The sequence below is a fragment of the Lethenteron reissneri genome, chromosome 35, assembly GCF_015708825.2.
Source record: "Lethenteron reissneri isolate LAM-NWPU_2019-01 chromosome 35, ASM1570882v1, whole genome shotgun sequence".
NCBI lineage: Eukaryota > Metazoa > Chordata > Hyperoartia > Petromyzontiformes > Petromyzontidae > Lethenteron > Lethenteron reissneri.
Genome location: NC_083813.1, coordinates 563,804 through 588,500, shown reverse-complemented (window position 1 = coordinate 588,500; position 24,697 = coordinate 563,804). Strand labels below are relative to the sequence as shown.

Here is a 24,697-nt window from a genome sequence, read left to right as displayed (position 1 = left end):
GTTGTTGCTATGGGAGGACACCGGAGAAAGCCTGTGCAGAAAAGTGCGACAACACACAAACTCCACGCAGATAGGTGCCCGAGTCAGGAGTCGAACCCAGGTCCTTTTCGCCGAGAGGTGCAAGTGTTACCACCGCGCCACCTTGCCGCCCGGTGAGCCTATTCTATGTACCTCGGTGGTAGGGAAACGCAAAACCACAGTTTGTTCTCTCACGCCTCACCACACTTCTCACTGTCTGGACCAGGGGTCGGCAACAAAAAAAACCAGGAGACTTTTTTAAAGAATTCGGTCCTTAATAAATAACGTCACGAAGCGGTCCTTAAAGAGCTGCACTCGGGCTCCGGAGACGCGGGTTGCCGACCCCTGGACCACAACAAGAAGCAGGTCCATCTGAGGTTGTCACTACTACGGCCACCCACACGGCTGCCACAAAGCGGCCAGATGTCACGACTGGCTCACCTTAGCAGGGCCCCCCCTCCTCCCTTTACACCATCCCATACTAATTTTGTCTGCCAAAATAATACCAGCAAATCGCTGCGGGTAAATGTTTAACCCGGCAGAAATATTGCACAACGTATGAAACCCGCTGAGATCGCAATCCCCTAATGCACTGTATGTGGAGACAGAGTTTCTCATTTCGCGGCACCTCACAACGTGACGCCGGCCGTCGCATGCACAGCCAGACTGCACAGGTTTACCTCCATCCAGTTGATTCCATTCCACTTCTTGCTTGTCAACATTTCCCCCCCCCCAGAAGTGACACTATTCTCACCCATGATGTGCATGATTAGTCACTGCCAGAGACGGTGGACTTCCAGTCTCTTCGAGAGTGGACATTTAAGAAGCATCTGCTCTTCATTCACACTCCGTGTCACCTAATACGGCAACCTCGCAAATCCTCAACTGTGCAAAACTCAAGCCGTTTACAAACTAAAACTGCCCTTTTGCGTAAACAAACCGAATGTGTAATCATGAATTACATAATAATTATTGAACACATCAAGTGACTCCAATGACATGGTGGACAAACAGTTGTCTCGTCATGTCGTGATGGTACTGCTTGAGTAAGAGGCGAAGTTAATTATTCACGCATTACTCCATCCTCAAGGAGAGATTTTATTGCGTAAACTGGACACAACTGGAAAAAAGTGCATGCACACCTAAGGGGCAATTATTGAAGGCTGATAAAAAACTATTTTAAAAAACTAATGCATAATTGGATGAGAGACGGCTGAGTGCTTTTATAAAAGCCAAACTTAACAATGAAGAGCAATTTAACGACGCGCCTAAAGAGCTAACACGTGCTTCTTCGGTAAAGAACGCACCGTGAGAACTGCATCCTTCTTGCTTGCGCAACGAAGGAATTCATTCGCACTCTCAGAGAATCAGATACAATGTGCTGCGGTGTGGCCGCACAGACTGCGCCGTCACAGTCCAACATACAAGTTTATTTTATTTAACCAACTGAGGATTAAAGAGACCGAGATAGTCTCTCTCTCTCTTTTGCAAGTGAACTGGGTCACGAAATTTACTATAGCAAAACACAAATTAATAAAGTACAGCGGGAAAAAAAGCAATCGGACCAAACAACAATTAACGCACAAAACACAAAATCTCGCCGCTGTGTGTCGGCTTGGCAAACCAAGAGAGCGCTACAACGAGAAAGGCAACCCCCTTTCTCAACCCCTTCTTCAACCCTTTCTCGCCTCGGCAAGTAAACGAGGAACCGCCGAGCAGACTGCTCCGACGACATTCTCTCAATGGCTCACAATAGACGGTGAGCATGAACCACGAGGCGGGCCTGTCGAGGTGAATAGCTACAACGGTGTGGACGGACACTCGCCGCCCCTGCCCTGGAATGAGCACTGTGACGCGAACGCTCCTTAAACCTTGGCCTCCTACCCGGGCATGCGTTAAAAATCTGCATTTGTCGCTTTCCACTTTCCTTTGTGTTGCAACAAGTGTGTTATCGAGTATCGCATCTGCGGGACTGATCGATATTCCGATTTCTGATATCTTTAAATATTTGGATTAAAGAAATGATCTGCTTGCCTGAGGCAGGTTTTGGTATGCATGCATTATGCAGCTTAATTCAGTGTTTCCCGTTGGAAAATCTATTAATTGAGAAAAGTTAGGTGGTTTTTGTTAAATCCTTGAGACAAGTAATTATTAATTAATTAACCAGACCTACCCATACTAGTATAACAAGTAAGAGCATCTAGGAAAGACTGGGGTAGGCCCAGGTCACTCATCGTTACTAGCCACTGCGTGCGAAGTCATTACAATTGACATAGATGCCGCCAATGTGCTGAGTGATTGGATTATTTCGCCAAGTTTTTGGAAACCTTTTCATGAATTTGCTTGGTCCTCTCCTTAATAGCAATGCTACTGTATATACTCTTTGGTTCTTTCGGTAAAGTCACATAGGTAGAAAATTTTAATTAAATTCAAAATAATATATCACGACGTTTCGATCGCAACACAAGCGGTCGTCCTCAGGCGGAAAAAATAATCCAGCAGTGGAACTGCTGAACCAGCGAGAGAGCTGTTACAACAAGAGGTTATTTATGTGGCGGTGGGCAAGCAGGCTGGGTCTGAGCTGGAAAGGAATTCCATCCCCACACGCAAGCACGTCAGTTGTGTTAATGGGGGAGATTATATGATAATTTTTCCGAGCATTATCGTTACCCCTGCAACAGAGAGAGATAAAGAGCGTGATCGACCAAGTTATAATTTATCCAGGTTCCGGCATATTCTCTGGATTATTTTTTTTTATAAGAAGCCGTATCAATACTGCCAATATGTTATCCATTTGTTTAACATAGCAACACATTAGTTTCAGCGTTCATTTAAATTGTACAAGAATTAGTCGTACAACAATTAGCCTTAGCTTCCAAAAACACTTGGTACATCTTGTGAGGACTGCTGAAAATAAACCGCTGGCGTGACCGTGCAGGTGTGAAGGCACTGGGTCCACAAGATGTGCATTCTAGACACAAAGCTGGCGGCAGAGATTATGAGGCTGTCGTGCACCTTGAAAATAGGTGTGATTACCAAGTCCGAATGCGGGGGGGGGGGGAATAAAAATGTTCATGACACAGGGGTTCATAAGACACCCTGTGCCAACAGGCTGGGTTTTTAATGGATTACGTAAACCACTCTGGAAGAGCACAGAAGTCAAACCTTGGCGAAAATATGCGTGATCGAGGCCAGGATGTGAGTTACCGCACGGGTTTCTGAGCTGGGCGATAAACAGCCAGAGCAATGCTCCAGTTGTTTGAATACAAATTATATTCTTGCATACGGAATTATGTTCAGGAGCTAAATTCCAACATCCGAGGTCCATTGGCTACGAGAGGTTTACAGGAGAGAGTTTGTGTAGTTTTGCTATTCACCCATTCACATGGAGCATAGTATATAGCCCAAACGGACGTCGTTACTGTGAGTTCACATATTATGAAGACAGATACTTGCTGAGGATGCTAGGAACTGAATAGAAGGATGGGTAAGCAACTTGGAAGTTCAGAATAGAACGTGGCAAAAGACTTTTGGAGCAGTAATTAGGAAGAGGAGATTGTATTAAGCGGAACACATGTGGGGAATATTAATAAATGTGGAGTGGATTCAACCGAGTCGCAGACGTACTCTTTGGAGGCAACAAATTTATTAATACCAACACACTCAACACAAAGAAGTAACTGCCGCTTTACCAGATAAGACCCTATGGTGGTGGACCACCAGGCTAACTACACTAGTTACACTGGGAGTAGCTACAACGGACCGGACCCCAGCTTGGGTCCAGGTCCACGTAGAACGTAGATCTTCAGATGACAACAGCAACGCAGAGCCCCGGTCCCTCTCGGGGACCCGGGTTATACGCTTGCTGGCCGTGGTTGGCTTGCCCGTTGGCCACGACCACCTTCTCAAACCCTCTAGCAGGATCTCGCCCCGGCACATGACCACCCCCCAGCCCCCATTTGGGGTCCCTGTGTAGATCGTACTGGTCACGTGCTTTCCGGGATCAACCAGAGTGCCATGGCCTGGGGTAACCTCATCCCATAGCTGACACTCACACTCCCTCCTGTAGGAGTCAGCACTGCACGCCATGCGTGGTGCCACTGAGCGCTATGACCCAGCGCTCACCGAGCCCCCTCTGGGGTTGGTATTACACCCACATATACGGGGTGTCCGCGTTGGCAACACATCGCACGCCGTGCCTCGCTCGGGCCGGCACCATTATACATTTAACAGAATTTCCTTTGTTTGAAAAAGCCTCACTAAGTCAGGACTATATCAAGAGGGTCATGCATTGGAATATTTCACCAATTTATTTTAATGAGTATCTTATACGTGGGATGAAACTGTAGAACCAGGAGAAAAGCACATGTGTACATGGGAATAACACTCATGAGCCCACAAAGGGCCCTGAACCGATGTTCTGTACTGTCATCTTGTGGATGCCTCCCATCCCAACAGGTTTGAGAGTTGTGTAACAGCACACCAATCTACCAGGTCCACCATCCCTGTCCCCCCACAGCACTAGATTACATACACGCGTCTGCAGAGAGTAATGGTGGTTCAGTAAGTAAGAATAACTTTTATATGTATGTCCGCTGGGGGCGTAAAGACATGTGGAATTTATCAGAGAAGCTGAAACGGGTGGGTGACAACACTATGAATCACAGCAATGAGACAGAAACGCATTTCCTCCAAATGACACTGACCAATATGCCCGGGAACCCTACATTATTTACGGTATTCCCCGCTATTCGGCACACTCGGACACACTTTTTGGAAACTCGCCTCATCAGGAATGAATGAACGAACCATTTCAAAATGCATCCTCACGGCCACTGGCATGTGGCTTATTCCTACCCATTTGGCGTCCAGAATGAACAAGTGATGTTGACCGACTCGAAACATCAAGTGGCTTACCATTGCAATCATCACAAACATCCTCATTTCCTCATTGCAGCTATTCCACCCATATATGTATTGTCATGATTATCACAACTGTCACCATAGCGCATCTTCCTTCATCATTAACTGTACTTACTCTTGTTTACAACCTCAGACGACTGAACCAACATGTCACTGTCTTCTAATGTGCGGTTATGCAAGGGGCATCACTATCTGTGATCAAGTGTTACTTCAGCCATTTAGGGTGCAAAATCTGCGACGAAGTCACTACCCAACATTTACAATCATCACACTGACAGAGTTAAAGGTCTCCTTACTTTTTGGAACACCCTCATATGATCACTTGAGTATTAGATTCGTCTTGTGCATTTTTTAGATAACCCCAGAAGACAGACCAATGTTTGTTACTCTTTATTTCCTAATCATAACCCAACCTGCAACTCAATACATATTCTGACACACTGAGACTATAACAGCTTTTTCCACGTCACCATGATTCACATTTTCAGTTTCTCCGCAGAGCATTGGAGTTAACATTGGGGTGCCACGGTGGCGAGATGTTAACTACCTTGCCTGGTATACTTGAGGTCGTGAGTTCGATACCGACCCCTTCGCCTGTATAATTGGAGTTTGCATGTTCTCTCTGTGGTCCCATGGGCTTTTCTCTGGGTCCTCTGGGTTTTCCCGCCACAATTTGAATCAACCTGCATTTAGAGTATTTGGCTGCTATAAAATATTCACATAAGCCACTTCGTTCAGCTATCATTTGTGATAGCCAGGTCACTTCTGACAAGTACCTATATAGCTCAGTGGCACCTTACCTGGTAAATAAATAAAAAAATCGTTGGGCGTGTTGGAGAATTGTTGGAGAGGATTTACTCTCCAACACACCAGTGGGCTGAAGTAGTAACTAATTGGCGCATTGTTTACGGACAAGCCTTACTGCTGGTGTCCAGTGGTGAAGGTTTGCGACACATTCATACTTACGCAACCCAACCCCAAAACCTTTAATATGCATTTTTGTCAGTTTGTTCTTGCAAATGAGTCTCTAAATCCATCCACATGTTCCCAAACCGTAAAACTATTTCTATACACTTTCTTTGTTATCTAAAGAAATAAATTCGTGAAGGAGACGTAGTGACTGCTTATTTATTGCATACATCATATTCCCAAAGTAGCACTATTGGGATCATTCAGATGGTACATATGTACGGTTTAAGAGACAACCTCCCATGTTACCGGCACTTGAAGATGGCAATACGAGAAGAATCACACCGTTGAGAAGAATCACCGTCAATCTTGTCACATTGTTGCTTTTTTTTATAACACAGTGTTCACGGAAGTGGATGTGAAATGTACGATGCCACAGCATTTTCGGGCAACTTCAAAAATACTTATTTTGTGCAAACAACACAAACTGCATTGTTACACCACTGAAACAGAGATTAACCCTACATTCGTCATCCAAAAGGTCAAGATTTTTTTTTCACTTAGAGTTGGACAGGCCAGGTTAAGTTAAAAAGAACATTTCTCTTTCGCATTCTTGCAATAGTTACCAGCAGCCACATGAGCTGGTATGAAACCTGTTGTAACCGGTACAACGCATTTGCCAAAGTAATAATATAATGGAAGGAAACAACCTCATGCCAGAAGAGACACTGTAAAAACAATTCTGATGGTTACCAATGAAGACATTGTCACGACCAATTCTGATGGTTACCAATGAATGAAGTCGCATTGGAGCTCTAATGTTGTGGTTAAAGCATCATTCTTTTTGTAGCCAATGGGGATGATAACGTTTCAATGCTCTATTTTGAATGCAACAGGCTTTTGATGCACCGAACGTGTCATGGCCCTGTGGGGTTGGAAAAATTATTCTGTGACCATTTTGTGATTACTTTACACGTTTTTATTACATACTTTATTTAGTTTCGCTTTGGTCATTTTAGTAACTTGGGTCACTCATGCAAATGACTCATCCTGGTCTCTTGAGTCCCCGCCTGGTTCAACAAAAGAAACTTGACAACAAAGGGACTAGCAAAGCAGCTTACCCCGGATCCCCAACATAATACAGAGCGAACACAACACACAGTCTTTGCGTCAGGCTTCACTACAGAGATGACCTGCCACACGTTAAATATTTCTGTTCCAAAACAACCTCTTCCTGTCAATGATAACATGACGGGTTAACAAATTAACAGAACAAAAACCGTTCATGCTACCTACTGCATCAAGCAGCGCTCTGTGCTGCCCGGACGCTTTCCAAGGATTCACTCTTAGGTTTTTTCGGTAAAGTCACGTAGGTAAAAATAAATAATACAAATAAAAAGAATAGAAATAAAATTATAAATCACGACGTTTCGGAGGCAACACAAGTCTCCGTCATCAGGTGGGACCGTCACAGCTAAATTTACTGTATCAAGTGAGGCTCTCCAAGGACTGTGGGTATTGATGTTACCGTGGCTAGAATAATCGTGATGTCGTTTATGATCTGCGGACATTCATGAGGCATGGGAAATCCCTCACCGTATCTTCCCCCTACATCACCGCAGCAGGTTGTGTAAACACTCACGTCCCCGCTCAGTGACGGGCAGTGCAGAGGCGACAGGCAGGCACATGGGAACGTGTGAAAGATGTCATGTGCCAGATCATGAGCTCTGTTGTAGTAATTCTGCATCACACTTTAACCCAAATGTTGCAATATTGCTCAGCTTTCATTACATCCTCCCCTCATTTTTGATTTAAAGCTTTCGTGACTGCAGGGATTCATATTCTTGGTTCTTTCGGTAAAGTCAAGTAGAAGGGAAACAATAAAATAATCAAAATATAAAACAATAAAATTCTCTGATGATGATTGCTTGTGTTGGTAGTCGAAACGTCGTGAGAATTTTATTGTTTTATATTTTGATTATGTTATTGTTTCCCTTCTACGTGACTTTACCGAAAGAACCAAGAATATCCTCCCCTCATGTGAAAACTTGGCAGGACCCTCCTGAAAATGTCCTGTAGAATCATTGTGATTTTACAGGGTAAACAAGCGTAATTATAATATAATTGTGCTGAACCAATAAGTTTATACATCTAAAATTGAGATCAAAAGCAACTCCAGATGAAATGGATAGCGACAATGCCTTAATACTACATTTGTTCTTAACCCCCTTCACCAGCTTAGCTTAAGACACGTGAGATAGTGTCATTTTGAATCTAACACGGCCGGGCTGTTGAAGATTTGATGGAAGAGTGCGAGTGTTGTTGCCATGGTGACGCCGTGACATCGCCGGGGAGGGAGCCCAGATAAAAGGGGTAGCAGCAGCGCTGAGAGAGAGATGATGGTGAGTGCTCCCTCCAGGGCAGTAGCAGATCGCTCGAGTTCAAGAGACAGGCTTGCAAAATCAGGGGACAGCGGGATGTCAGAGGCCTGCCAACATAGTGCGCTATTAGCGTGCTGTGGAAACAAGGCAAAGCTCATTTGTATGATGATGACAATGATGATTATTATCACCACACGTTTTTTTACCTTAGAAAGCGAATCTCTGTGAGTCTCAAGACTCTTTTTCAGGAGGGGGCGATGCTGCTGTGTAATTCCAATTGAGTCATGTGCAGGAATGTTTAATTCAGCATTGGGATGTTCGGAAGATACCAGTAAAATTGAATGTTTATTTTTTTTGTAATGGGAGGAAACTATATTTACGTACCTACAATTTACCTTGCTTTTTAACCACAACACCTGGCTGACCTCGTAAAGGAGCATAAACCCATAAGGAAAACTCCAGTCATCCTCGCAGCAGCAGCATTTGACTAGCCATCGAATAAAGACGGTCACCGCATTGCGTGCTTTTAGAATGTGCTTCTGCGGCCGTCTAGAACGCTCTTCCTTCCGATATTAGGAAGCCACTAGAGCTGTGCAATTTTAAATCGAGATTTAAAACTCATTTGTTTTGAAATCCTTTTGTGATTAGTTTGTAGTCCTTCCCCCACACCTCCGATTAGCACGGTTGGCTCTGTACAGTGCAAAATAAGTTCAACATATATACATATGTATTTATATATGGGTATGTGTAATATTATAAATAATTAAAAATTTACTGCACTGTCAACCCACTGTTGAAGGCCTCCCCATTCCATGTCAGTCATTTTGGTTGTCTGACTATACTCCACTATCCTGGTTAGTCCAAGTGGAAGGGGAACCCAGAAGTAATTCAGATATCAATTGCCACTGATGTTATCTGTGGCTGGGAATCAAACTCACTTTTGCTGGGTTCATATTATCTCGCTACGGTGGCGAGATGTTAACTATCTCGCTTGTTATACAGGCGGTCTTGGGTTCGATCCCGACCCAGACAACACGAAATTTGGAGTTTGCATGTTCTCCTCGTGGACACGTGGATTTTTCTCCGAGTCACTGGTGAACTGCCAGATGTTTACAGGCAAGGCCAAATTTCAACTGATCAGCCGCTACAGTGGAACGTTGTCACTGCCTCCTCCAAACATCCACTGCGCCTGTGCCCGTTTGAATCCCTGGGTGGCTGATCGTCATCTGTACACAAAGAAACAAATCTAAGCTATGAAGCCTCGAATGTGATCAATTTGAGTCTTGTACTAAAAACGATTTGAACCATTTTTTTTATTTTACAAAGTAAGGCTCACTGAGCTATATAGTTCTTTTTCAGAAGCAACCTGGCCACAAATTATAGCTCAACGAATGGATTATCATGTAGAAATTTATAGGAGCCCAAATACTTTAAACGCGTGATGTTTATTCTATATGTGGTGGGGGAAACCGGAGGACCTACGCTGAATACACCTTCGAACACAGCAAGTGTGGAAGTAGGGGAGGGCAATCCTACCTACACTGGAGAGCCCAAAAATGGCATACCGGTTTACACTTTCTGTGTTGCGTCACAACCAGTGACTCAAAAAGGGGGCACCTTTCAAACTTTCAAGGACGTTCGTTTGGAATCAGCCCAACAGTCGCGCTGGAGGCGTGCTCGTAGGGAGCCATTTGTTGTGCAGGAAAATCTGTAACTTGCTCAACGCGGGATCTATGACAATAAAAAAATAAAAGCGAGGTCCCTCGCCATGAGATGGTGCCAGATGTGACAAATTATTTGGAAAAAGAGGAGCATATTTTACTAAAAGCCACAGACAACTGTCACAAAAATACTGTGCAAAACTATGTCGGTAGAATTCCACGTCCCAGTTACATTTCATGGCTATGCTGTTTTCACAATTCAATTGAAATGGTTAACAATGCAATTTGGACTTATATTGAGTGTCAAGGTGGTGCAGTGGTGAGACTCGTGCCTCACAGCAAGAAGGGCCTGCATTCTATCCCCGACTCGAGTGTATTTCTGCGTGGATTTTTTAGTCTCCCCTGTTCTCCGTGAGTTTCCTCCGGATTCTCCAGTTTCCTCTCATAGCTTAAAACAACATGATACATGTAATTGGTGTTGGATAAATATCCCAATGTTGAAATATATCCTGCTTAATTACTCAATTGTCAGGAACCTTCCTGGCTTTCTGGGATAAACAAGCATAATATGATAAAAGTGTTTAAACGCGACTGGACCTCAAGATGCTTTCCATGATAAACAGTGTGCATATTCACTTTATGTAAAGAGGCAGTTACTCGCGTGATCGTACTTTAACAGTCGTAATGAGAGCGTCTCTCCACGTTGAGTGTTCGCAACAAAGTGCAGTCCCTCCATGGAGCCCACGATCCAAGTACCGCGCTGGAAGCTGTTTTCCAGCATTGATGTCTCGTATGCATCCCACATTATACGACAGCAAATGAAGATGCATTAAATCCATAATGCAAATCATCTGCAAATCCTCCGCGATCTGCTGACTCTCTAATCATGAACCATATGACCTACACGGATTATAGGATTCACAGATAAAAGGACGGACAAGGACATTATTTTTCATATATATTCTAGCATCCCGCATGTCCTTTGGACGTGACTGTCCGTCCATCCCTCCCAGCCAGCCAAAGATGTACAGCATTCTTATATATAGAAGATGTCGGTCTCCACTTCTCTCTTGCTTTCTCTGCACTGTAAATTGAAATTTATCGAAATTTCTCACTTTGTCTGTGTTTCTGTTTCTTAAGTCTTGTGTTCCCTCTCCTCACTCCATGGTATATAACCCACTTCCATCCCCCGATCTCTCTCCCTGTTTGACTCTCCTCTCACCCTCGTTCTCCTTATTCCCACCTCTCCCTTTCCCTTTTAAATTGATCATGTCTGTTCCTAATCCACTCTCCCACTGCTTGTGGCTTTCCCTCACTCTCCCCTTTCCGTTTCGGTCGCTTTCTTTCCTCTCCGTTTGATGCCCTCTCACCAGTCTGCCCATCCCTCTCCTCTCTGCCCCCCCCTCTATCTCCAACCCTCCCTCACCTACCTCTTTTATTCCAAAAAAATATAGTAGCACGAATGTGATAGTGAGAATATGATGAAATGGGAGCCACGGTGGCAGGATGTTAACTACCTCGCGTGGTATACAGGTCGTGGGTTTGATCCCAACCCTGACACCTGTATATTTAGAGTTTGCATATCTCTCTCTCCGTGATGGCGTGGTTTTGTCTCTAGGTCCTCCGGTTTTTCCTCCACATTTAAAAACACGTGCTTAGAGTATGTGGCTGCTAAAAATGTCCACATAATAAGCCACTTCGGCGAACTACAATTTGTGGCCAGGTCCTTTCTGAAAAACAGCTATGCAGCTTAATGGGCCTTACCTGGTAAACAAAAAAAAGTATTTTTTTTATTGTTTTAGTTTGAAATACGATAGCACTAGCTGTACTACCCGGCTTCGCCCGGGACTTGAATTCACCAACCCCGGCCGCCTTTATCTCCCCAGTGGCGATGTTCACACACCAAACGAGTTACTCGTTTGAGGCTGAGTCGACCTAGGGGAGGCCCAGGAGCAGTTAAAATAATCGTCACCGGTGGTGGCCGTGAGCGGGAATCGAACTCGGGTGGCCGGGTTCATAGCGCAGCGCGCTATCCACGACACTACAATGCATTACGCTTCCACATGCGTAGGGTCACGTGACAGATTTGACGTCACAGCTCACTTGCCGTATATGCATTATTGAGCTCCCCCCCCCCCCCCCCCCCAAAAAAAAAGTGTTTTCATAATTTTTGCATGGTGTACACAGTCTGTAAAGTACCCACATGGCAAGTTTCCAGTTTGTTGCATGTCGGGAAGTATGCTAAACATTTTGAACAGACACGCACAATCACAACTTTGCCTTTTATATATATGGAGATGACAAGAGTATCCCGCTCAATTGTGTGGGATACACATCCAGGGTGGAGGGAGGGTGAGAGGGGAGGAAGGCGTGACGTCAGCGCAACCCACAAAGCTGGCTCAAAGCTGTCTCGCAGGTGACCTCTTCCCGCATCATTTAAATATGACCACCGCGCATGCGCGCAGAGTCGGTGCCAGGTAGGATGCCAACGAGAAAGGTTTTTTTCCCGAATACTTTACAGTGTGACGTGATATGATCCATAAGAGAGGTTTTTGGGTTAGATTGAGTAAATATATAATTGTGTCGTTAAAACCCGTCACCACACTACACAGCCAACTAGTAAGGGCTGTCACGTAAACAGAACGTGCCAATTCGTCACGAGTACAGCACACCGGTGTGTTGGAGAGCCAAGCCACAACATTTACAATCCGAGTACGACGTTTCACCAGTAATTACAACTAGCTTCATGAAGCTAATAACACAGCTAGTTGTAATTACTTGCGAAACGTAGTACAGTACTCAGATTGTAAATGTTGTGGCTTGGCTCTCCAACACACTAGTGCGCTGTACTAGTGATGAATTGGCATGTTTTATTTACGTGACAACCCTTACTAGTTGGCTGTGTCGGGTGGTTACGGGTTTTAACGACGCATTTATATATTTACGCGATCTAACCCAAAAACCTCTATTATGGATATTGGTCGCGAAAGCCTTTGTGTTAAACGTGATATGATGTTAGTGTATGATACACAGTACGGGAAGACCTCACTTATGGCGACGCCGCAGTACGCAGACCCGTTATAGCGCTTTATGCTGTCGAAATTGTTTGACTGAAACAAATTAAATTTACGAGTGAGAACACGCAGCAGCAGCAGCGCCGGCCGAGGGAACGTACCCGCCCCCATAATTCGCTCGGCCAATGAGAGCGACACACAACTCTCAGCCAACCAGACCCCCCCTCGCGTTTCAGCCAGGTGAGACCTCACGAGACCAGGGATAGAGGAGCCTCAGGCCCCACCGAAACAGAAACCTCGCCTCAGAAATGTTGACCGAGGGCACCACTAAGACCCCAACGCAGCGGCTCAAACCTCATCTCCCACCACTCGTGAGTACAGTTCAGTAACTGATGTTATTATACGTTATTTTTTTATTAAATAATGTTTACCATCTGCATTGCTATTAGCTCTCTTACCAATGCCCCAATGAAGCCCTCATATATTGCTCATACGCGAGAAATAACGCCATCGGGAACGCATCCCCATATATACACTGGTATCATGGCACCTTTTAGGCACCGTGAGGAACGTTAAGAAAGGCCTGCCTGTGGACGAATGTACACTGGTATCGGGACCCCTCTTAGCGCCGATTTCTCTTCATGCTCACACCTCCAGGAACGCGCCTTGAGGAACGCTAAGAGAGGCCTGCCTGTGGACGAAATTACAGCGCTGGGGAGGGGGTATGAAGTCATCGCTCAGGAACCCAGCGAAATGCTGTGCGATGGGAGCGACGTCACTATCGATTCTGGTCACTCAATCTGGTCTAATTAAACTGGAAACACATTTGCGTTTTGAATACATATAAGTTTGTGTGTGCATGATCGATTAAGTAAGCATTGGGGTTGTGGATCATCAAATTCATGGACGAAGGGGTGCAAAAGTGACGAGATATTAACTATCTCGTCTGGTATACAGGAGGTCATGGCTTCGATCCAGACCCTGACGTCTGCTGTATATATGGAGTTTGCATGTTCTCCCCGTGGTCGTGTGGATTTTCTCCGCGTGTTCCCTCCACATTTAAAATAAACAAATAGAGTATTTGGCTGCTATACATTTCCACATAAGCCAATTAATTGGGCAATTATTTGTAGGCAGGTCGCTTCTGAAAAAGAGATGTATAGCTCATTGGGCCTTCCCTGGTAAAATCTTTTCTAAATGTCATTTTTTGTCTGTCTGTGAGTGTGTTCGCACCCTTGAGAAGGATTTGGCTCTCAAACTCTGGGGTTTACGTTAAAGAAAAAAATAGCCAGGTACCATGCCGTAAGCCCCGTGGTGAGCAAGCGCTATTCCGTTTTCCCATACGTTAACTTAAAAGTAGTTTAATGAGCGATTTAGTGCCATTTTATGTATTTCTTTATTACGCGCGCTCGACCATACCAACTCATACGCCTTCGGTGGGGGGGACAGCCCCTACCCAACTCACACGCATTCGGTGGGCGTGACGGGGAAATTTTCTTTCGCGTAAAAAATGCTAGAAAAATACACAAAACGCTGAGGTTAAGTTTTCAGTGTGATGTGCCCCCCACTACCCCGATGCGTGCAGTTACTACCATACAGCCGGTAGATGCTACCACTATATATAGGCCGTAGATATTACTGCAGAGCAGGCGGGGGATCGTGGATGGGGGGGTGAGGGGTAGCGGCCCAGCCCCCAGCCTGCCAAGATGCCACCTCGGCCAGCTGGGCAATCAAGGCGAAGCGGGGGGGCTCTGCACAGGACTAGGCCTCACCACGGCAATGTTAAGTACTCTTTTCTTGCTTCTTTCGCTAAACTCACCGTTTATAAAAACCTATTATTTAAATAATCACCTTGAAAATATTACATTAAACTCACGTTGATAAAAACCTTTTATTTTTCGATTTAAAGCTTTCGTGACTGCAGGGATTCATCTTCTTGGTTTTTTCGGTAAAGTCACGTAGAAGGGAAGTAATAAAATATTAAAATAAAACATAATAGAATAATTCTCACGACGTTTCGGCTACAACGCAAGCAGCCGTCTTCTACGTGACTTTACCGAAAAAACCAAGAAGAAAAAAACATTTTATTTAAATAATCACCTTGCAAATATTACACTAATGATGTTTGTGTGCAGACAACTATTTACGTGATCTAACCCTTTAAGAAGGGGGACCCCGCACAGACTGTAACAACTACAGGGGCATCTCACTCCTCAGTGTGCCGGGAAAGGTCCTGGCAAGGATTATTCAACATCGCCTTGCTAGGCACGCTGAGGAGACTACGTAGCCGGGAGCTATTCCCTGTACACCTTGGGGTGCAACAGGGATGTCCTCTGGCTCCAACATTATTTAACATCTATTTCGGCCCCGTATTTCCTGAAGCCTTCAGTAGCTGTACCGGAGGAATTTCCATCTGGTACAGAGTCAATGGGAGGCTGATCGATGCCCGGGTGCAGTCAAGGGGTGGCTCCCTATTAGTCAACCACGTTATGTATGCCGACAACCTGGTAATTGCAGCTCACTCAGAGGAGGAGTTGGAGGTGCTGCTGCTGAAACTGGAGTGTGCCACTAAGAGTTGGGGCCTTACCATCAGCCCCACCAAAACGAAGCACCTGCCTGGGTATTTTGTACCATCGGGCACTCCACCCCCACAACTCCCAATCGGTGATAGGGCAGTTGTGGAGAGAGTGGAGAGTTTCCCATACATGGGCAGTGTGCTCATGACCGGCTCCGGTTTAACAGCAGAGGTCTTACTCCGAATCAGTCGAGTGGCATTCTTTTCATCGGTTGCGTAACGCTGTGTGGAAGCTACCTGGTCTGTCGCTCCGCACGAAGCTTCGGGTCTTCTCGGCTAGTCATTCCCTCCATTCTCGATGCTTGTGAAACGTGGACCCTCCTAATGGAACATCTTCGCCGGTTAGAAACATTTAGTCTGGCCTGCCTACGATCAATCCTGGGTTTAACCAGGCTGGATTGTGTGAGCTCACAAATCCTCGAAATATCTGGACAAAGTCCCATCGGTGAGCACCTCCGGCAGGCAAGGCCGCGTTGGCTGGGCCATGTAGCTCGCATGCCCAATCACCGCATGCCAGAACAGCTTTTGTTCGGCCGGATCGAGGGGGCTAAACGGGCGCGGAATGGGCTAGAGAAGAGATGGAGTGATGTGGTACAGGAGGATGTGGAGCTGAGTGGACTTGCCGATGACTGGTACCAGCGGTGTCAAGATCGGCCTCAGTGGAGGAGGCTCGTGAAGGACGCTACTGGGCAGTTGGAGGCAGTCGCCCTCCAACAACAACGGAGGGCGGAGGAGCGACGCTCACAACAAAAAGCGGAGCGCCGGGTGGCTAAAGCACAGCAAGTTGGCACAGTAGGGGGCACAGGTGGTGCATCAGCCAGTCATCTCAGTCAGTCGACCCATTGACACCTGGGTCTGCCCCGTGACCTCCTGCCAGCGGGCATTCGACACTTCACGTAGCCTCAAGGTGCACATGGCCTGGCACAAGCGTCGTGGTGACGTCACCGCCACTTAGTGGCGAATGGCAGTTGTTGTGTTTGTGTGTGTGGGTCAATGTCTGTAAGTCGATGTGTGTGTCGGTCTTTTTCACCCAGGCAATGCCAGGTACTTCCCGCGTGTAAAAAATAAATGTTTAGTTTCGCAATCACTTGCAGATCATTTAACCTGAGTCACTACCCTCGATCGCTCCACACCATATCACACACTCAGCTCACCACTCACATAGCACATCACACGCTCAGCTCACTTTTCATGCAATGCATCATATGCTCAGCTCACTACTCATGCAGGATATCACACGCTCAGCTCACTACTCACAAAGCACATCACACCCTCAGCTCACTACTCACGCAGCACATCACCCACTCAGCTCACTACTCACAAAGCGTTCACATGCTCGGCTCATTAGTCTCGAACCATATTACAGGATCAGTTAATTCCTCACATAGCACATAACCCGCTCAGCTCACTACTCACAGAGCGCATTACCCACTCAGCTCACTACTCACAAAGCACATCACAAGCTCAGGTCATAACGCTCAGTTCAATACTCTACGCAGCGCAGGTGACACCCCACAACTGCGCGGCTCTAAAAAAACGAGGCGGCAGATACCGTGGCTGCTGCACAACTTCTCACTCCCTCGCTGAACAAGGCACGAGAGCCGGCCATGGCCCACACAACATTGGGCAGTATGCGGTGCTCCGTCGCTCGGTGCTGTTTGCCGCGGCCCCTTCCCTCTCGGCTAAAAGCAAATGAGATGTAGCGCATGCTGGCAGCCACATTTGAACTCGATTCTTATCCGACACCCGAGTTATCTGCAAATCCTTCTGCATTCACAAAACAACGCGAGAAACCACAGCTCCGTTGGCTCACAGCTAATTGGATTCACAGATGAGCACGTGACGGAAAAGAGCAGTGTGACGCATGCAAGCATATAAATAATGTGTGCAGATGTTACGGTCTCTAATGTGAATCTGGGGTACGTGCCAGATCTATGAACGTGCGGAAATATCGTTTGAATGCTGCAGGACTTATTGTAGGTCTTACGCATGTAGGTATGTGAATGCTCGTGAATGCAATCGAGACAGGAAATGTATGTGCACGGCATTATTTGCATAGTATGGGGCCTTCCATTTAGTACGTACGCAAAAATCTGTCAAAACTTGACCCCTCCCTGTACGCACACTTTTTACACTGACCCCCCCACCTGCGTGTGTGCGTATGCTTGACGCACCCCACCCCCCCGAATCCTATAGAACGGACGATAGATATTTAATCCACGCAGAAACGATCAAGGATGAATAATATTGACGTGTTTAAGCAAACAGATAGTCCACCGCCGGACTATCTAATTTGAAGGCCAATGAAGACAACTTATTATCGAGGCACACCCCCCCCACCCCGTTTCCTATGCGTACGTACTAAATGTATTGCCCCTATAGGCATGGGCGTGATTCGTGCTGTGTGCATACACGTTGCTACTACAATGTGTTTCTGTGGGTGAATCTGTTGATATAAACAAAGGTGAAACTGAATAGCAGCCTGAAGCAGCAGCGCCACTTCGTGAATGTTGTGTATGGAGGTTAATCCCATGAAGCTCGTTTGTGTTATCCACCATCACATTTATGTGCATACTACCTCTTACCAATGCAGCTAAATCCATAACACTATCTTGGTTGCGAGACAAGCTACGGCCCTGTCCATTGAACAGCAGTCTCCACCAGCTGGAAGCAGCACACGCAGGTTATGATTAAATACTAAGACACTGGGGCAAAGTCTGAGTAATAAAATCAGCTGAATATAAAGGGCCAAATTGCCACACACCAGAGCAAATTCTAAAGAATAAACTGTAATGTATAACACTTGACAAACCGCCTCTGCATTCACACCTTTACGAGCTTGAGAGAAAGTGTTATGTTACAGAGGTAAATCCATTTAATGATTTTGGGTGTATGTGATGAGTATGTCTGCATTGGTATATAATCTACTTTGCTTCATGACATTTTCACGTATATTTCTTATTGAAATATACGATTGCATCCTTCGGTGAAAACGTTCTCAAAGTGTTACTGAGCAGTAAAAAAAAATGCAAAACCTCCACATTTAAATATGAAGTTGAGCAATATGTTTGCCGTTGCCACTGCCAAAGAAGGTGCATTTTGAGAAATGTGTTTTATGTGCTGCTAATGCACAGATGGATGTCATTATCAGCCATTTTCTTTTCGCTGCAGGATGAAGGCTTCCCCACGTTGGCACCATCACTCACAGTCCGGCGATTCCTCGCTCCCCGTGCACTAGTTCATGTCATCCTCTTTTTGGATATGAAGATCTTCATAGAGTTGTTCCGACCAGTTTTGTGATCCTTTCACGCTTTGTCATCCCAAGTAGTTTTTTTTTAATGGGCAATATTTGTCATTTGCCAATCATCGCCCCCCCCCCCCCCCCCCACCGTGTTTCTGCTCTAACACTGAAATTGTCAATCTTTTTAAGTTTCGTTCTCCAACTCCTTTACACATTCTTTCCTTAATGGTTTTACAGACATCTGTACATTCCATCTTTGTTTGGAATTTTAAAAAATCAATCTCTTTCTGCGACATGCACGTTGCGATTTCACGTAGCTGGTTTTAAATTGTATTATTCTGCCCCCAACTTTCCACATCAAGCCCCTTCTGGAACACGTCAGCTGTATTATTATTATTTAACTTGGTGACATTACTTAATGATTTTCCTTTTCTGGCTACACTATCTTAATCTGTTGCTTGGAAGCAGTCTAAATTCCCCCCACTTGAACTGCAGTTTCAATGCTAAGTGCATTGTTTTTTGCCTGTAATTAGCTTTGGTTCTTTCTTTGGCGATTCCGATTACATCGCGTTAGCCTGTGATCACGACTTGTGATGAATTTTCCGAGGCCAGAAACAACTCTGACAATCCCGGGGGTTTTATTCTGAGAAGTTAATTTATTTCTAATTTCTCAACTGTGGCTCCTTCATGTCCGTTTTTGAACTGTTTTATTTTTAAAGATGTTCCTCATCTTCCCTGCTAGAAAAAAAACTCTAATAGATGCTTCAAACTCCAAATCCTCACTCAAAATACCAAATGTAGAATTCATCCTTGGACATCTGCACTGCTTACCTCCCTTCACCCTGAAAATGACCGATTATGATGTAATTTGGTTGCTCTCATTTGAAAAGCCGCTTACAGAGATCCGTGTAGAATTAATGCATACAATGATGCGCAATAATGTTTGGCCACACATGTTTCCAAACAAGCTTAAGCTCTTAAAACGAATACTTTCTGTAAATGACGAGAAACGAGAGTAGCAGCAATACACACACGTGGAGGTGATTTCGGTACAGCAAACAGCGTCACTGTGCCCGTATGTCAGGTGACATTACCGTAGTGCGTGCACAACGCCTTGGCACCTAAGCTCACAGGGGCACGCATTAAGCCCTTTAAACATTGGGAGCTTTCCATGCCACACACCGCCGTTACGAAGGCCGAGACATCTCGTGCCCACACCGCGGCGTAAACGTGATAGCGACAGCGTTTAAATGCCAGGATTCTACGCACTGTGCTGCGGGGCGCAATTATCTGTGGCCTTGGCAGCTGTGCGGGAATGCATGTCGACATCACTCCGATTACACTGCCGTCAATGCCAGCAGCCGAGAAAAGCCATTGCGACGGAGAAGCCAGGAGTTAAGCGTGGCTTGCTCACTTCCACCCCCCCTCCCCTTATTATAAATGCCCTGATAAGCTCACGAGCAGGGCGCTTCGGCTGTACAACCCCACCCCCGCCTGCCGAGTGACACAGCTGAGGGCGTGGAGGGCCTGGGGAGGTGACTGCACCTGACCTCTGTACCGGGTGACCAGAATGGGCCCGTCACGGAACGCCCCCCCACGGCCAAGAGGCAAGTGCAGAGTCCACAGTTCAACTCCCGCTGCAGACACGCGGCGGCAATGCGTGCGCAACGAAAGAACGCGTCCCCAGCTCCGTTAATAGCCAACGGCACTCGAGTCGTACGGCGACAAATTAAAGAGCCACTTACGTAACCCGGGCTGATGACGCCTTCCCCGTTAACCCTCGCCGAGGAGTTGATTACACAGCAACACTGCGCCCAGTGCGGCCCCGCTGGGGGCAGTGGGAGGCACGGGGTGGGTGGGTCGGTCGCGGAGCTTTTTCCCACTCGACACCGGCCCCCCCACACACTCACACCACGAGCCGAGGCCACTCCGTAATCTAGCAGTCAGCAAAACTCCGGTCAGCGAAGCCTCCTCCTCCCCCCCACGACGTGAAGGTCAAGATGTCATCATGGCCGATGCAGCTGAACTAAACTATTTTTTATGTTACCAGGAAAGTATAGCTATTTTTCAGAAGCGACCTGGTCACAATTGATACCTCAACGAAGTGGCTTATCATGTGGAAATGTATAAAGCAACTAAATACTCTAAACGCGTGTTTTTAAATGTGGAGGGGAAAACTGGAGGTCCCGGAGATAAATCCACGCGATCACGGGAAGAGAGAGAACACGCAGACTCCAAATATGCGGCAGGCGTTAGAGTCGGGATTGAACCAACGACCTCCTGCATACCGGACGAGGGAGATAACATCTCATAGCCACCGCGGCATGGCTCCACGCCTGACGAGGCGCCGTGTGGTGCCCGTGAGCAACCTCCCCTCGACCTCTGGTGGGTGCCGCCCCAATGCCCGCATCGGCGGCTGCCTCCTCCTCCACCAAGCGCGTTCCACACTCGTCACGCAACCTCCTCTCTTTTTCCAGCGCACCTCTAAAATAAGCGTTCACACATTGTCCCCCTCCATGTGGCTTTCTCCTCTGTCACCTGTCATTACATTGATAGCATCCTCTGCACGCACCTGTACTCAAAAGCCAGACGCTTATTTTCCAGTTGATGTGGTAAAGCCCAGCTCTGACCTTATTACCGTAAGGCAGACATTACTCCCGCCCCCAACCGTCTGAGTATCAGGTTTAACCCTCTCTACCTTCCACAGTGGTTTACACAGCTACGCGGTGTGTTTGTAAGGCGCATCACTTCACATCGACTGCTCTGCCAACTCTCTCTCTCGCTCCCCACAGCGCGCAGGACCTATAACTCAGAATCTTTACTCATACTGAAGGAATCCGATGAGCTATAAAGCTCCAGTAGTTTAAACTTGATTTGAAGCTTTCGTGACTGCAGGAGTTACTCTTTGGTTCTTTCGGTAAAGTCACGTAGAAATAAAGTAAATTAAATAATAGAGTACGACGTTTCGATTGCAACACAAGCAACCGTCATCAGGTAGAACTAAATTTGAGAGACAAAACACAGACACGGAGACACACAGACACACAAGCAGAGAGAGACAGACACACACCATAAACATAGACACACAGAGAGAGAGACGACACAGACACACAGAGAGAGACACACAACATAAACATAGACATGTGTCTATGTTGTGTGTCTCTCTGTGTCTCTCTCTGCTTGTGTGTCTGTGTGTCTCCGTGTCTGTGTTTTGTCTCTCTCTCAAATTTAGTTCTACCTGATGACGGTTGCTTGTTTCAATCTAAACGCCGTACTCTATTAATTATTTAATTTGTTTTCTTTCTACGTGACTTTACCGAAAGAACCAAAGAGTAACTCCAGTAGTTTCACAAGATTTCCAGGTCCGGATTCAGCTCCATGCCAGAAGAAGCCCCGGCTACAGCTCCTCTTGGATTGGGAAGGGGGAGAGGGCAGTACAGGTGTTGTGTGGGGGGCACTGTGAGAGTGAGACCGCGAAGGAGGGTGAACTTGGGTCCCCCAAAGACATCTTTGAAGGTCCCAACACAAGCGCTGATATTTCGCAGACCCTGACCCAACCCAGACCACTGCCACCATCACCACCCCCTCCGTGAAGTCGCTGCGACACACTCCGCTACTCCTGACGCCGCTGGTCTGGCTTGCCCACCTCGTATCTGACCACTCTGCATCTACATCAGCCAATACGAAAGAAAAAGAACAGACCCCCCCCCCCCTCCTCTGTATCTCCTCTCTCGTTAGAGCCCCAGGGGTGCCTGCATCGCGCGGTACCCACCCAGGTGCAGTCTGAAGAGGCTTGCGAGCTCCGCCGCGGCGCCCTCCTCCTGGAGGCGCCACGGCTCCGCGTAGCCGAGCGCCTCCAGGAAGTCTCTCTGCAGGCGCAAGGGCCGCTCGCCGGGGCCCACCCTGCGGACCACCTCGTGGCCCACGAGCCGCACGTAGAGCGCCGGCCTCTGCCGCCGCGTCGCCGCGGCCTCCTCCTCCTGGCCCTCCTCGTCCTCCACTTCCTCCTCTTCCTCCTCCTCTCCCTCTTCTTGCTCTTCGCCTTCGTCGTTGTCCTCGTCCGAGCGCCTCCCGCGCACGGGGCTCACGGACTCGTGCTGCTGCTGCAGCTGGCGTCTCTGAGTCTGTCGCTTCAGCATCTGCTGCACCTGATTCTGCTTCAACAGCTGCTGCTGCTGCTGCTGCAACTCCTGCTTCATATGTTGTTGCTGCTGCTGCGGCTGCGGCTTGACCTGCAGGCGCTGGTCCAGCTTGTGCTTGGCCTGCGCCTGCTGCTGCTCGTGCATGCGCAGCAGCTCCCGCGCCTCCGTGGCCTCGGTGCAGAGCAGCGCGCGGCCGCAGCTCGCCCCGTCGGGCCCGTGGAGCCGCACGCAGCCGCGGCCGCGGTCCGCGCGGAGCCACTCGCGCTCGCGGGCCTCCAGGCGCGCCGCCCGCGGCCTGCAGTGCGGTGCCGCATGCTGCTGCTGCTGCTGCAGGAGGTGGCCCTGCTGGTGGTGCTGCTGCTGGTGGTGCTGCTGGTGGTGCTGCAGGGCGGCCCCGCTCGCCGTGGCGCTACGCGGGAAGCGCCGCCGCACTCGGCTCCAGCCCGACGAGGCCAGCGCGGCCGCGCTGGGCTCCCTGGGGCTGCAGGCGCGGCCACGCGAAGCCGCGGCGATGATGGTGGAGGTGGTGGTGCTGGTGGAGGTCGGGGTGGTGGTGGTGACGGCGGTGGTGATGACTGTGCCGTGTCCCTGCGGGCCGCGCTCGCCGCCCCCGCTCTCCTCCTCCTCCTCCTTCATGCCGCCAGCCGCGAGTTCCTCCTCCTCCTCCTGCTGCTGCTGCTGGTGGCGGTGACGCCGCGCGGTCTCTCCGAGCTCTCTGCGCCCCACGTACTCGTGACGTCGCCACTGATGTACAACAACCGCTGACACTGAGACAGCCCCGACAGCGACGCGGCGACTACCGACCACGGCCACGACTGCCACAGGAGCCGGAGCTTCAGCAGCGGCTTCAGCGGCGGCAGCAGCAGCGGCGGCAGCGCTCCCGCCGCTGTGGCGGCGCCTCCTCCACGCCGCGCGCCATCTTGAGTCGCCGCGCGGAACGCAGCGCAGTGACGTCACCCTCACCCCCACCACCACGTGACACCCCCCCCCGCGCCCCTCCCCCTAAACCCCTCCCCCTAAGCCCCTCCCTCTTAAATCCCAACCCCCTAAAACCCCTCCCCCCAAACCCGACCCACCTCTAAACCCCTCCCCCCGAACCCCCCCTTCCCATACCCGGCCCCCAAACCCCTCTCCCCCCTAAACCCCTCCCACCTTTGTTGTCTTGTGGTTGTTGTTGTTTGATTTGCATCCCATTGGGATTTTTGCACACAGTGTTGGTGTACGGTGCTTTTTCTGCAATATTTTGCTGTCTTTTCTTGGATTTTCTGTTTGCACAGTCACTTTAAGATGTTTTCTTCTTCATGTTCTTGTTTTCTGTTTGTTGCGGTTGCACCCGATTCAAGAGCCGAATGGCTCACAGGGCTATCTATATATATAAAATCGTGCATGTCTGTCTGTCTGTGTATGTGTGTGTGGATTTCGGACCATACGCACTTTCATTGGACGGCGGTTGCCCCTGGCAACAGCTAACGACGCCTTCGCCGCTTTCATTGGACGGCGGTTGCCCCTGGCAACGAGTAGCAACTTTTCGCCGCGGGGTGGACGCCATTTTTAATAGCGCGGGGGGGGGGGGGACCGGCACCCGTACCCAGCGTTCGCCGGGTGGGAAAATCAGGCAAGGCGGGAGGCTCTGCACGGTGCTAGGCCTCGACACCCAACACGCCACTCTGAGGTAAATTCATACAAATTTCACGTCCTCTACAGAGTGGCGAGGGAGGCAGAGTGGCGAGGGAGGGAGAGTGGCGAGGGAGGGACTCAGCCTCAAAACGAGTAACTGGTGTGGCGTATCAACATCGCCACTGGGGAGACAAAGGCGGCCGGGCGTGGTGGATA

General features: G+C 48.1%; 1 protein-coding gene across 2 annotated transcripts in view; it reads right to left on the bottom strand.

Moving 5' to 3' along the window:
* LOC133350786 (PH domain leucine-rich repeat protein phosphatase 1-like) overlaps positions 1–23,822 on the bottom strand; it is an 80,108-nt gene extending 56,286 nt beyond the window's left edge. For both annotated transcript variants that reach the window (XM_061565516.1, XM_061565517.1), the window contains exon 1: positions 22,495–23,822. In XM_061565516.1, coding sequence (XP_061421500.1) covers positions 22,495–23,500 — 1,006 coding nt within the window. In that variant the 5' untranslated portion in view covers positions 23,501–23,822. The remainder of the gene's footprint in view (positions 1–22,494) is intronic.
* Between the last annotated feature and the right edge of the window lie 875 nt (positions 23,823–24,697).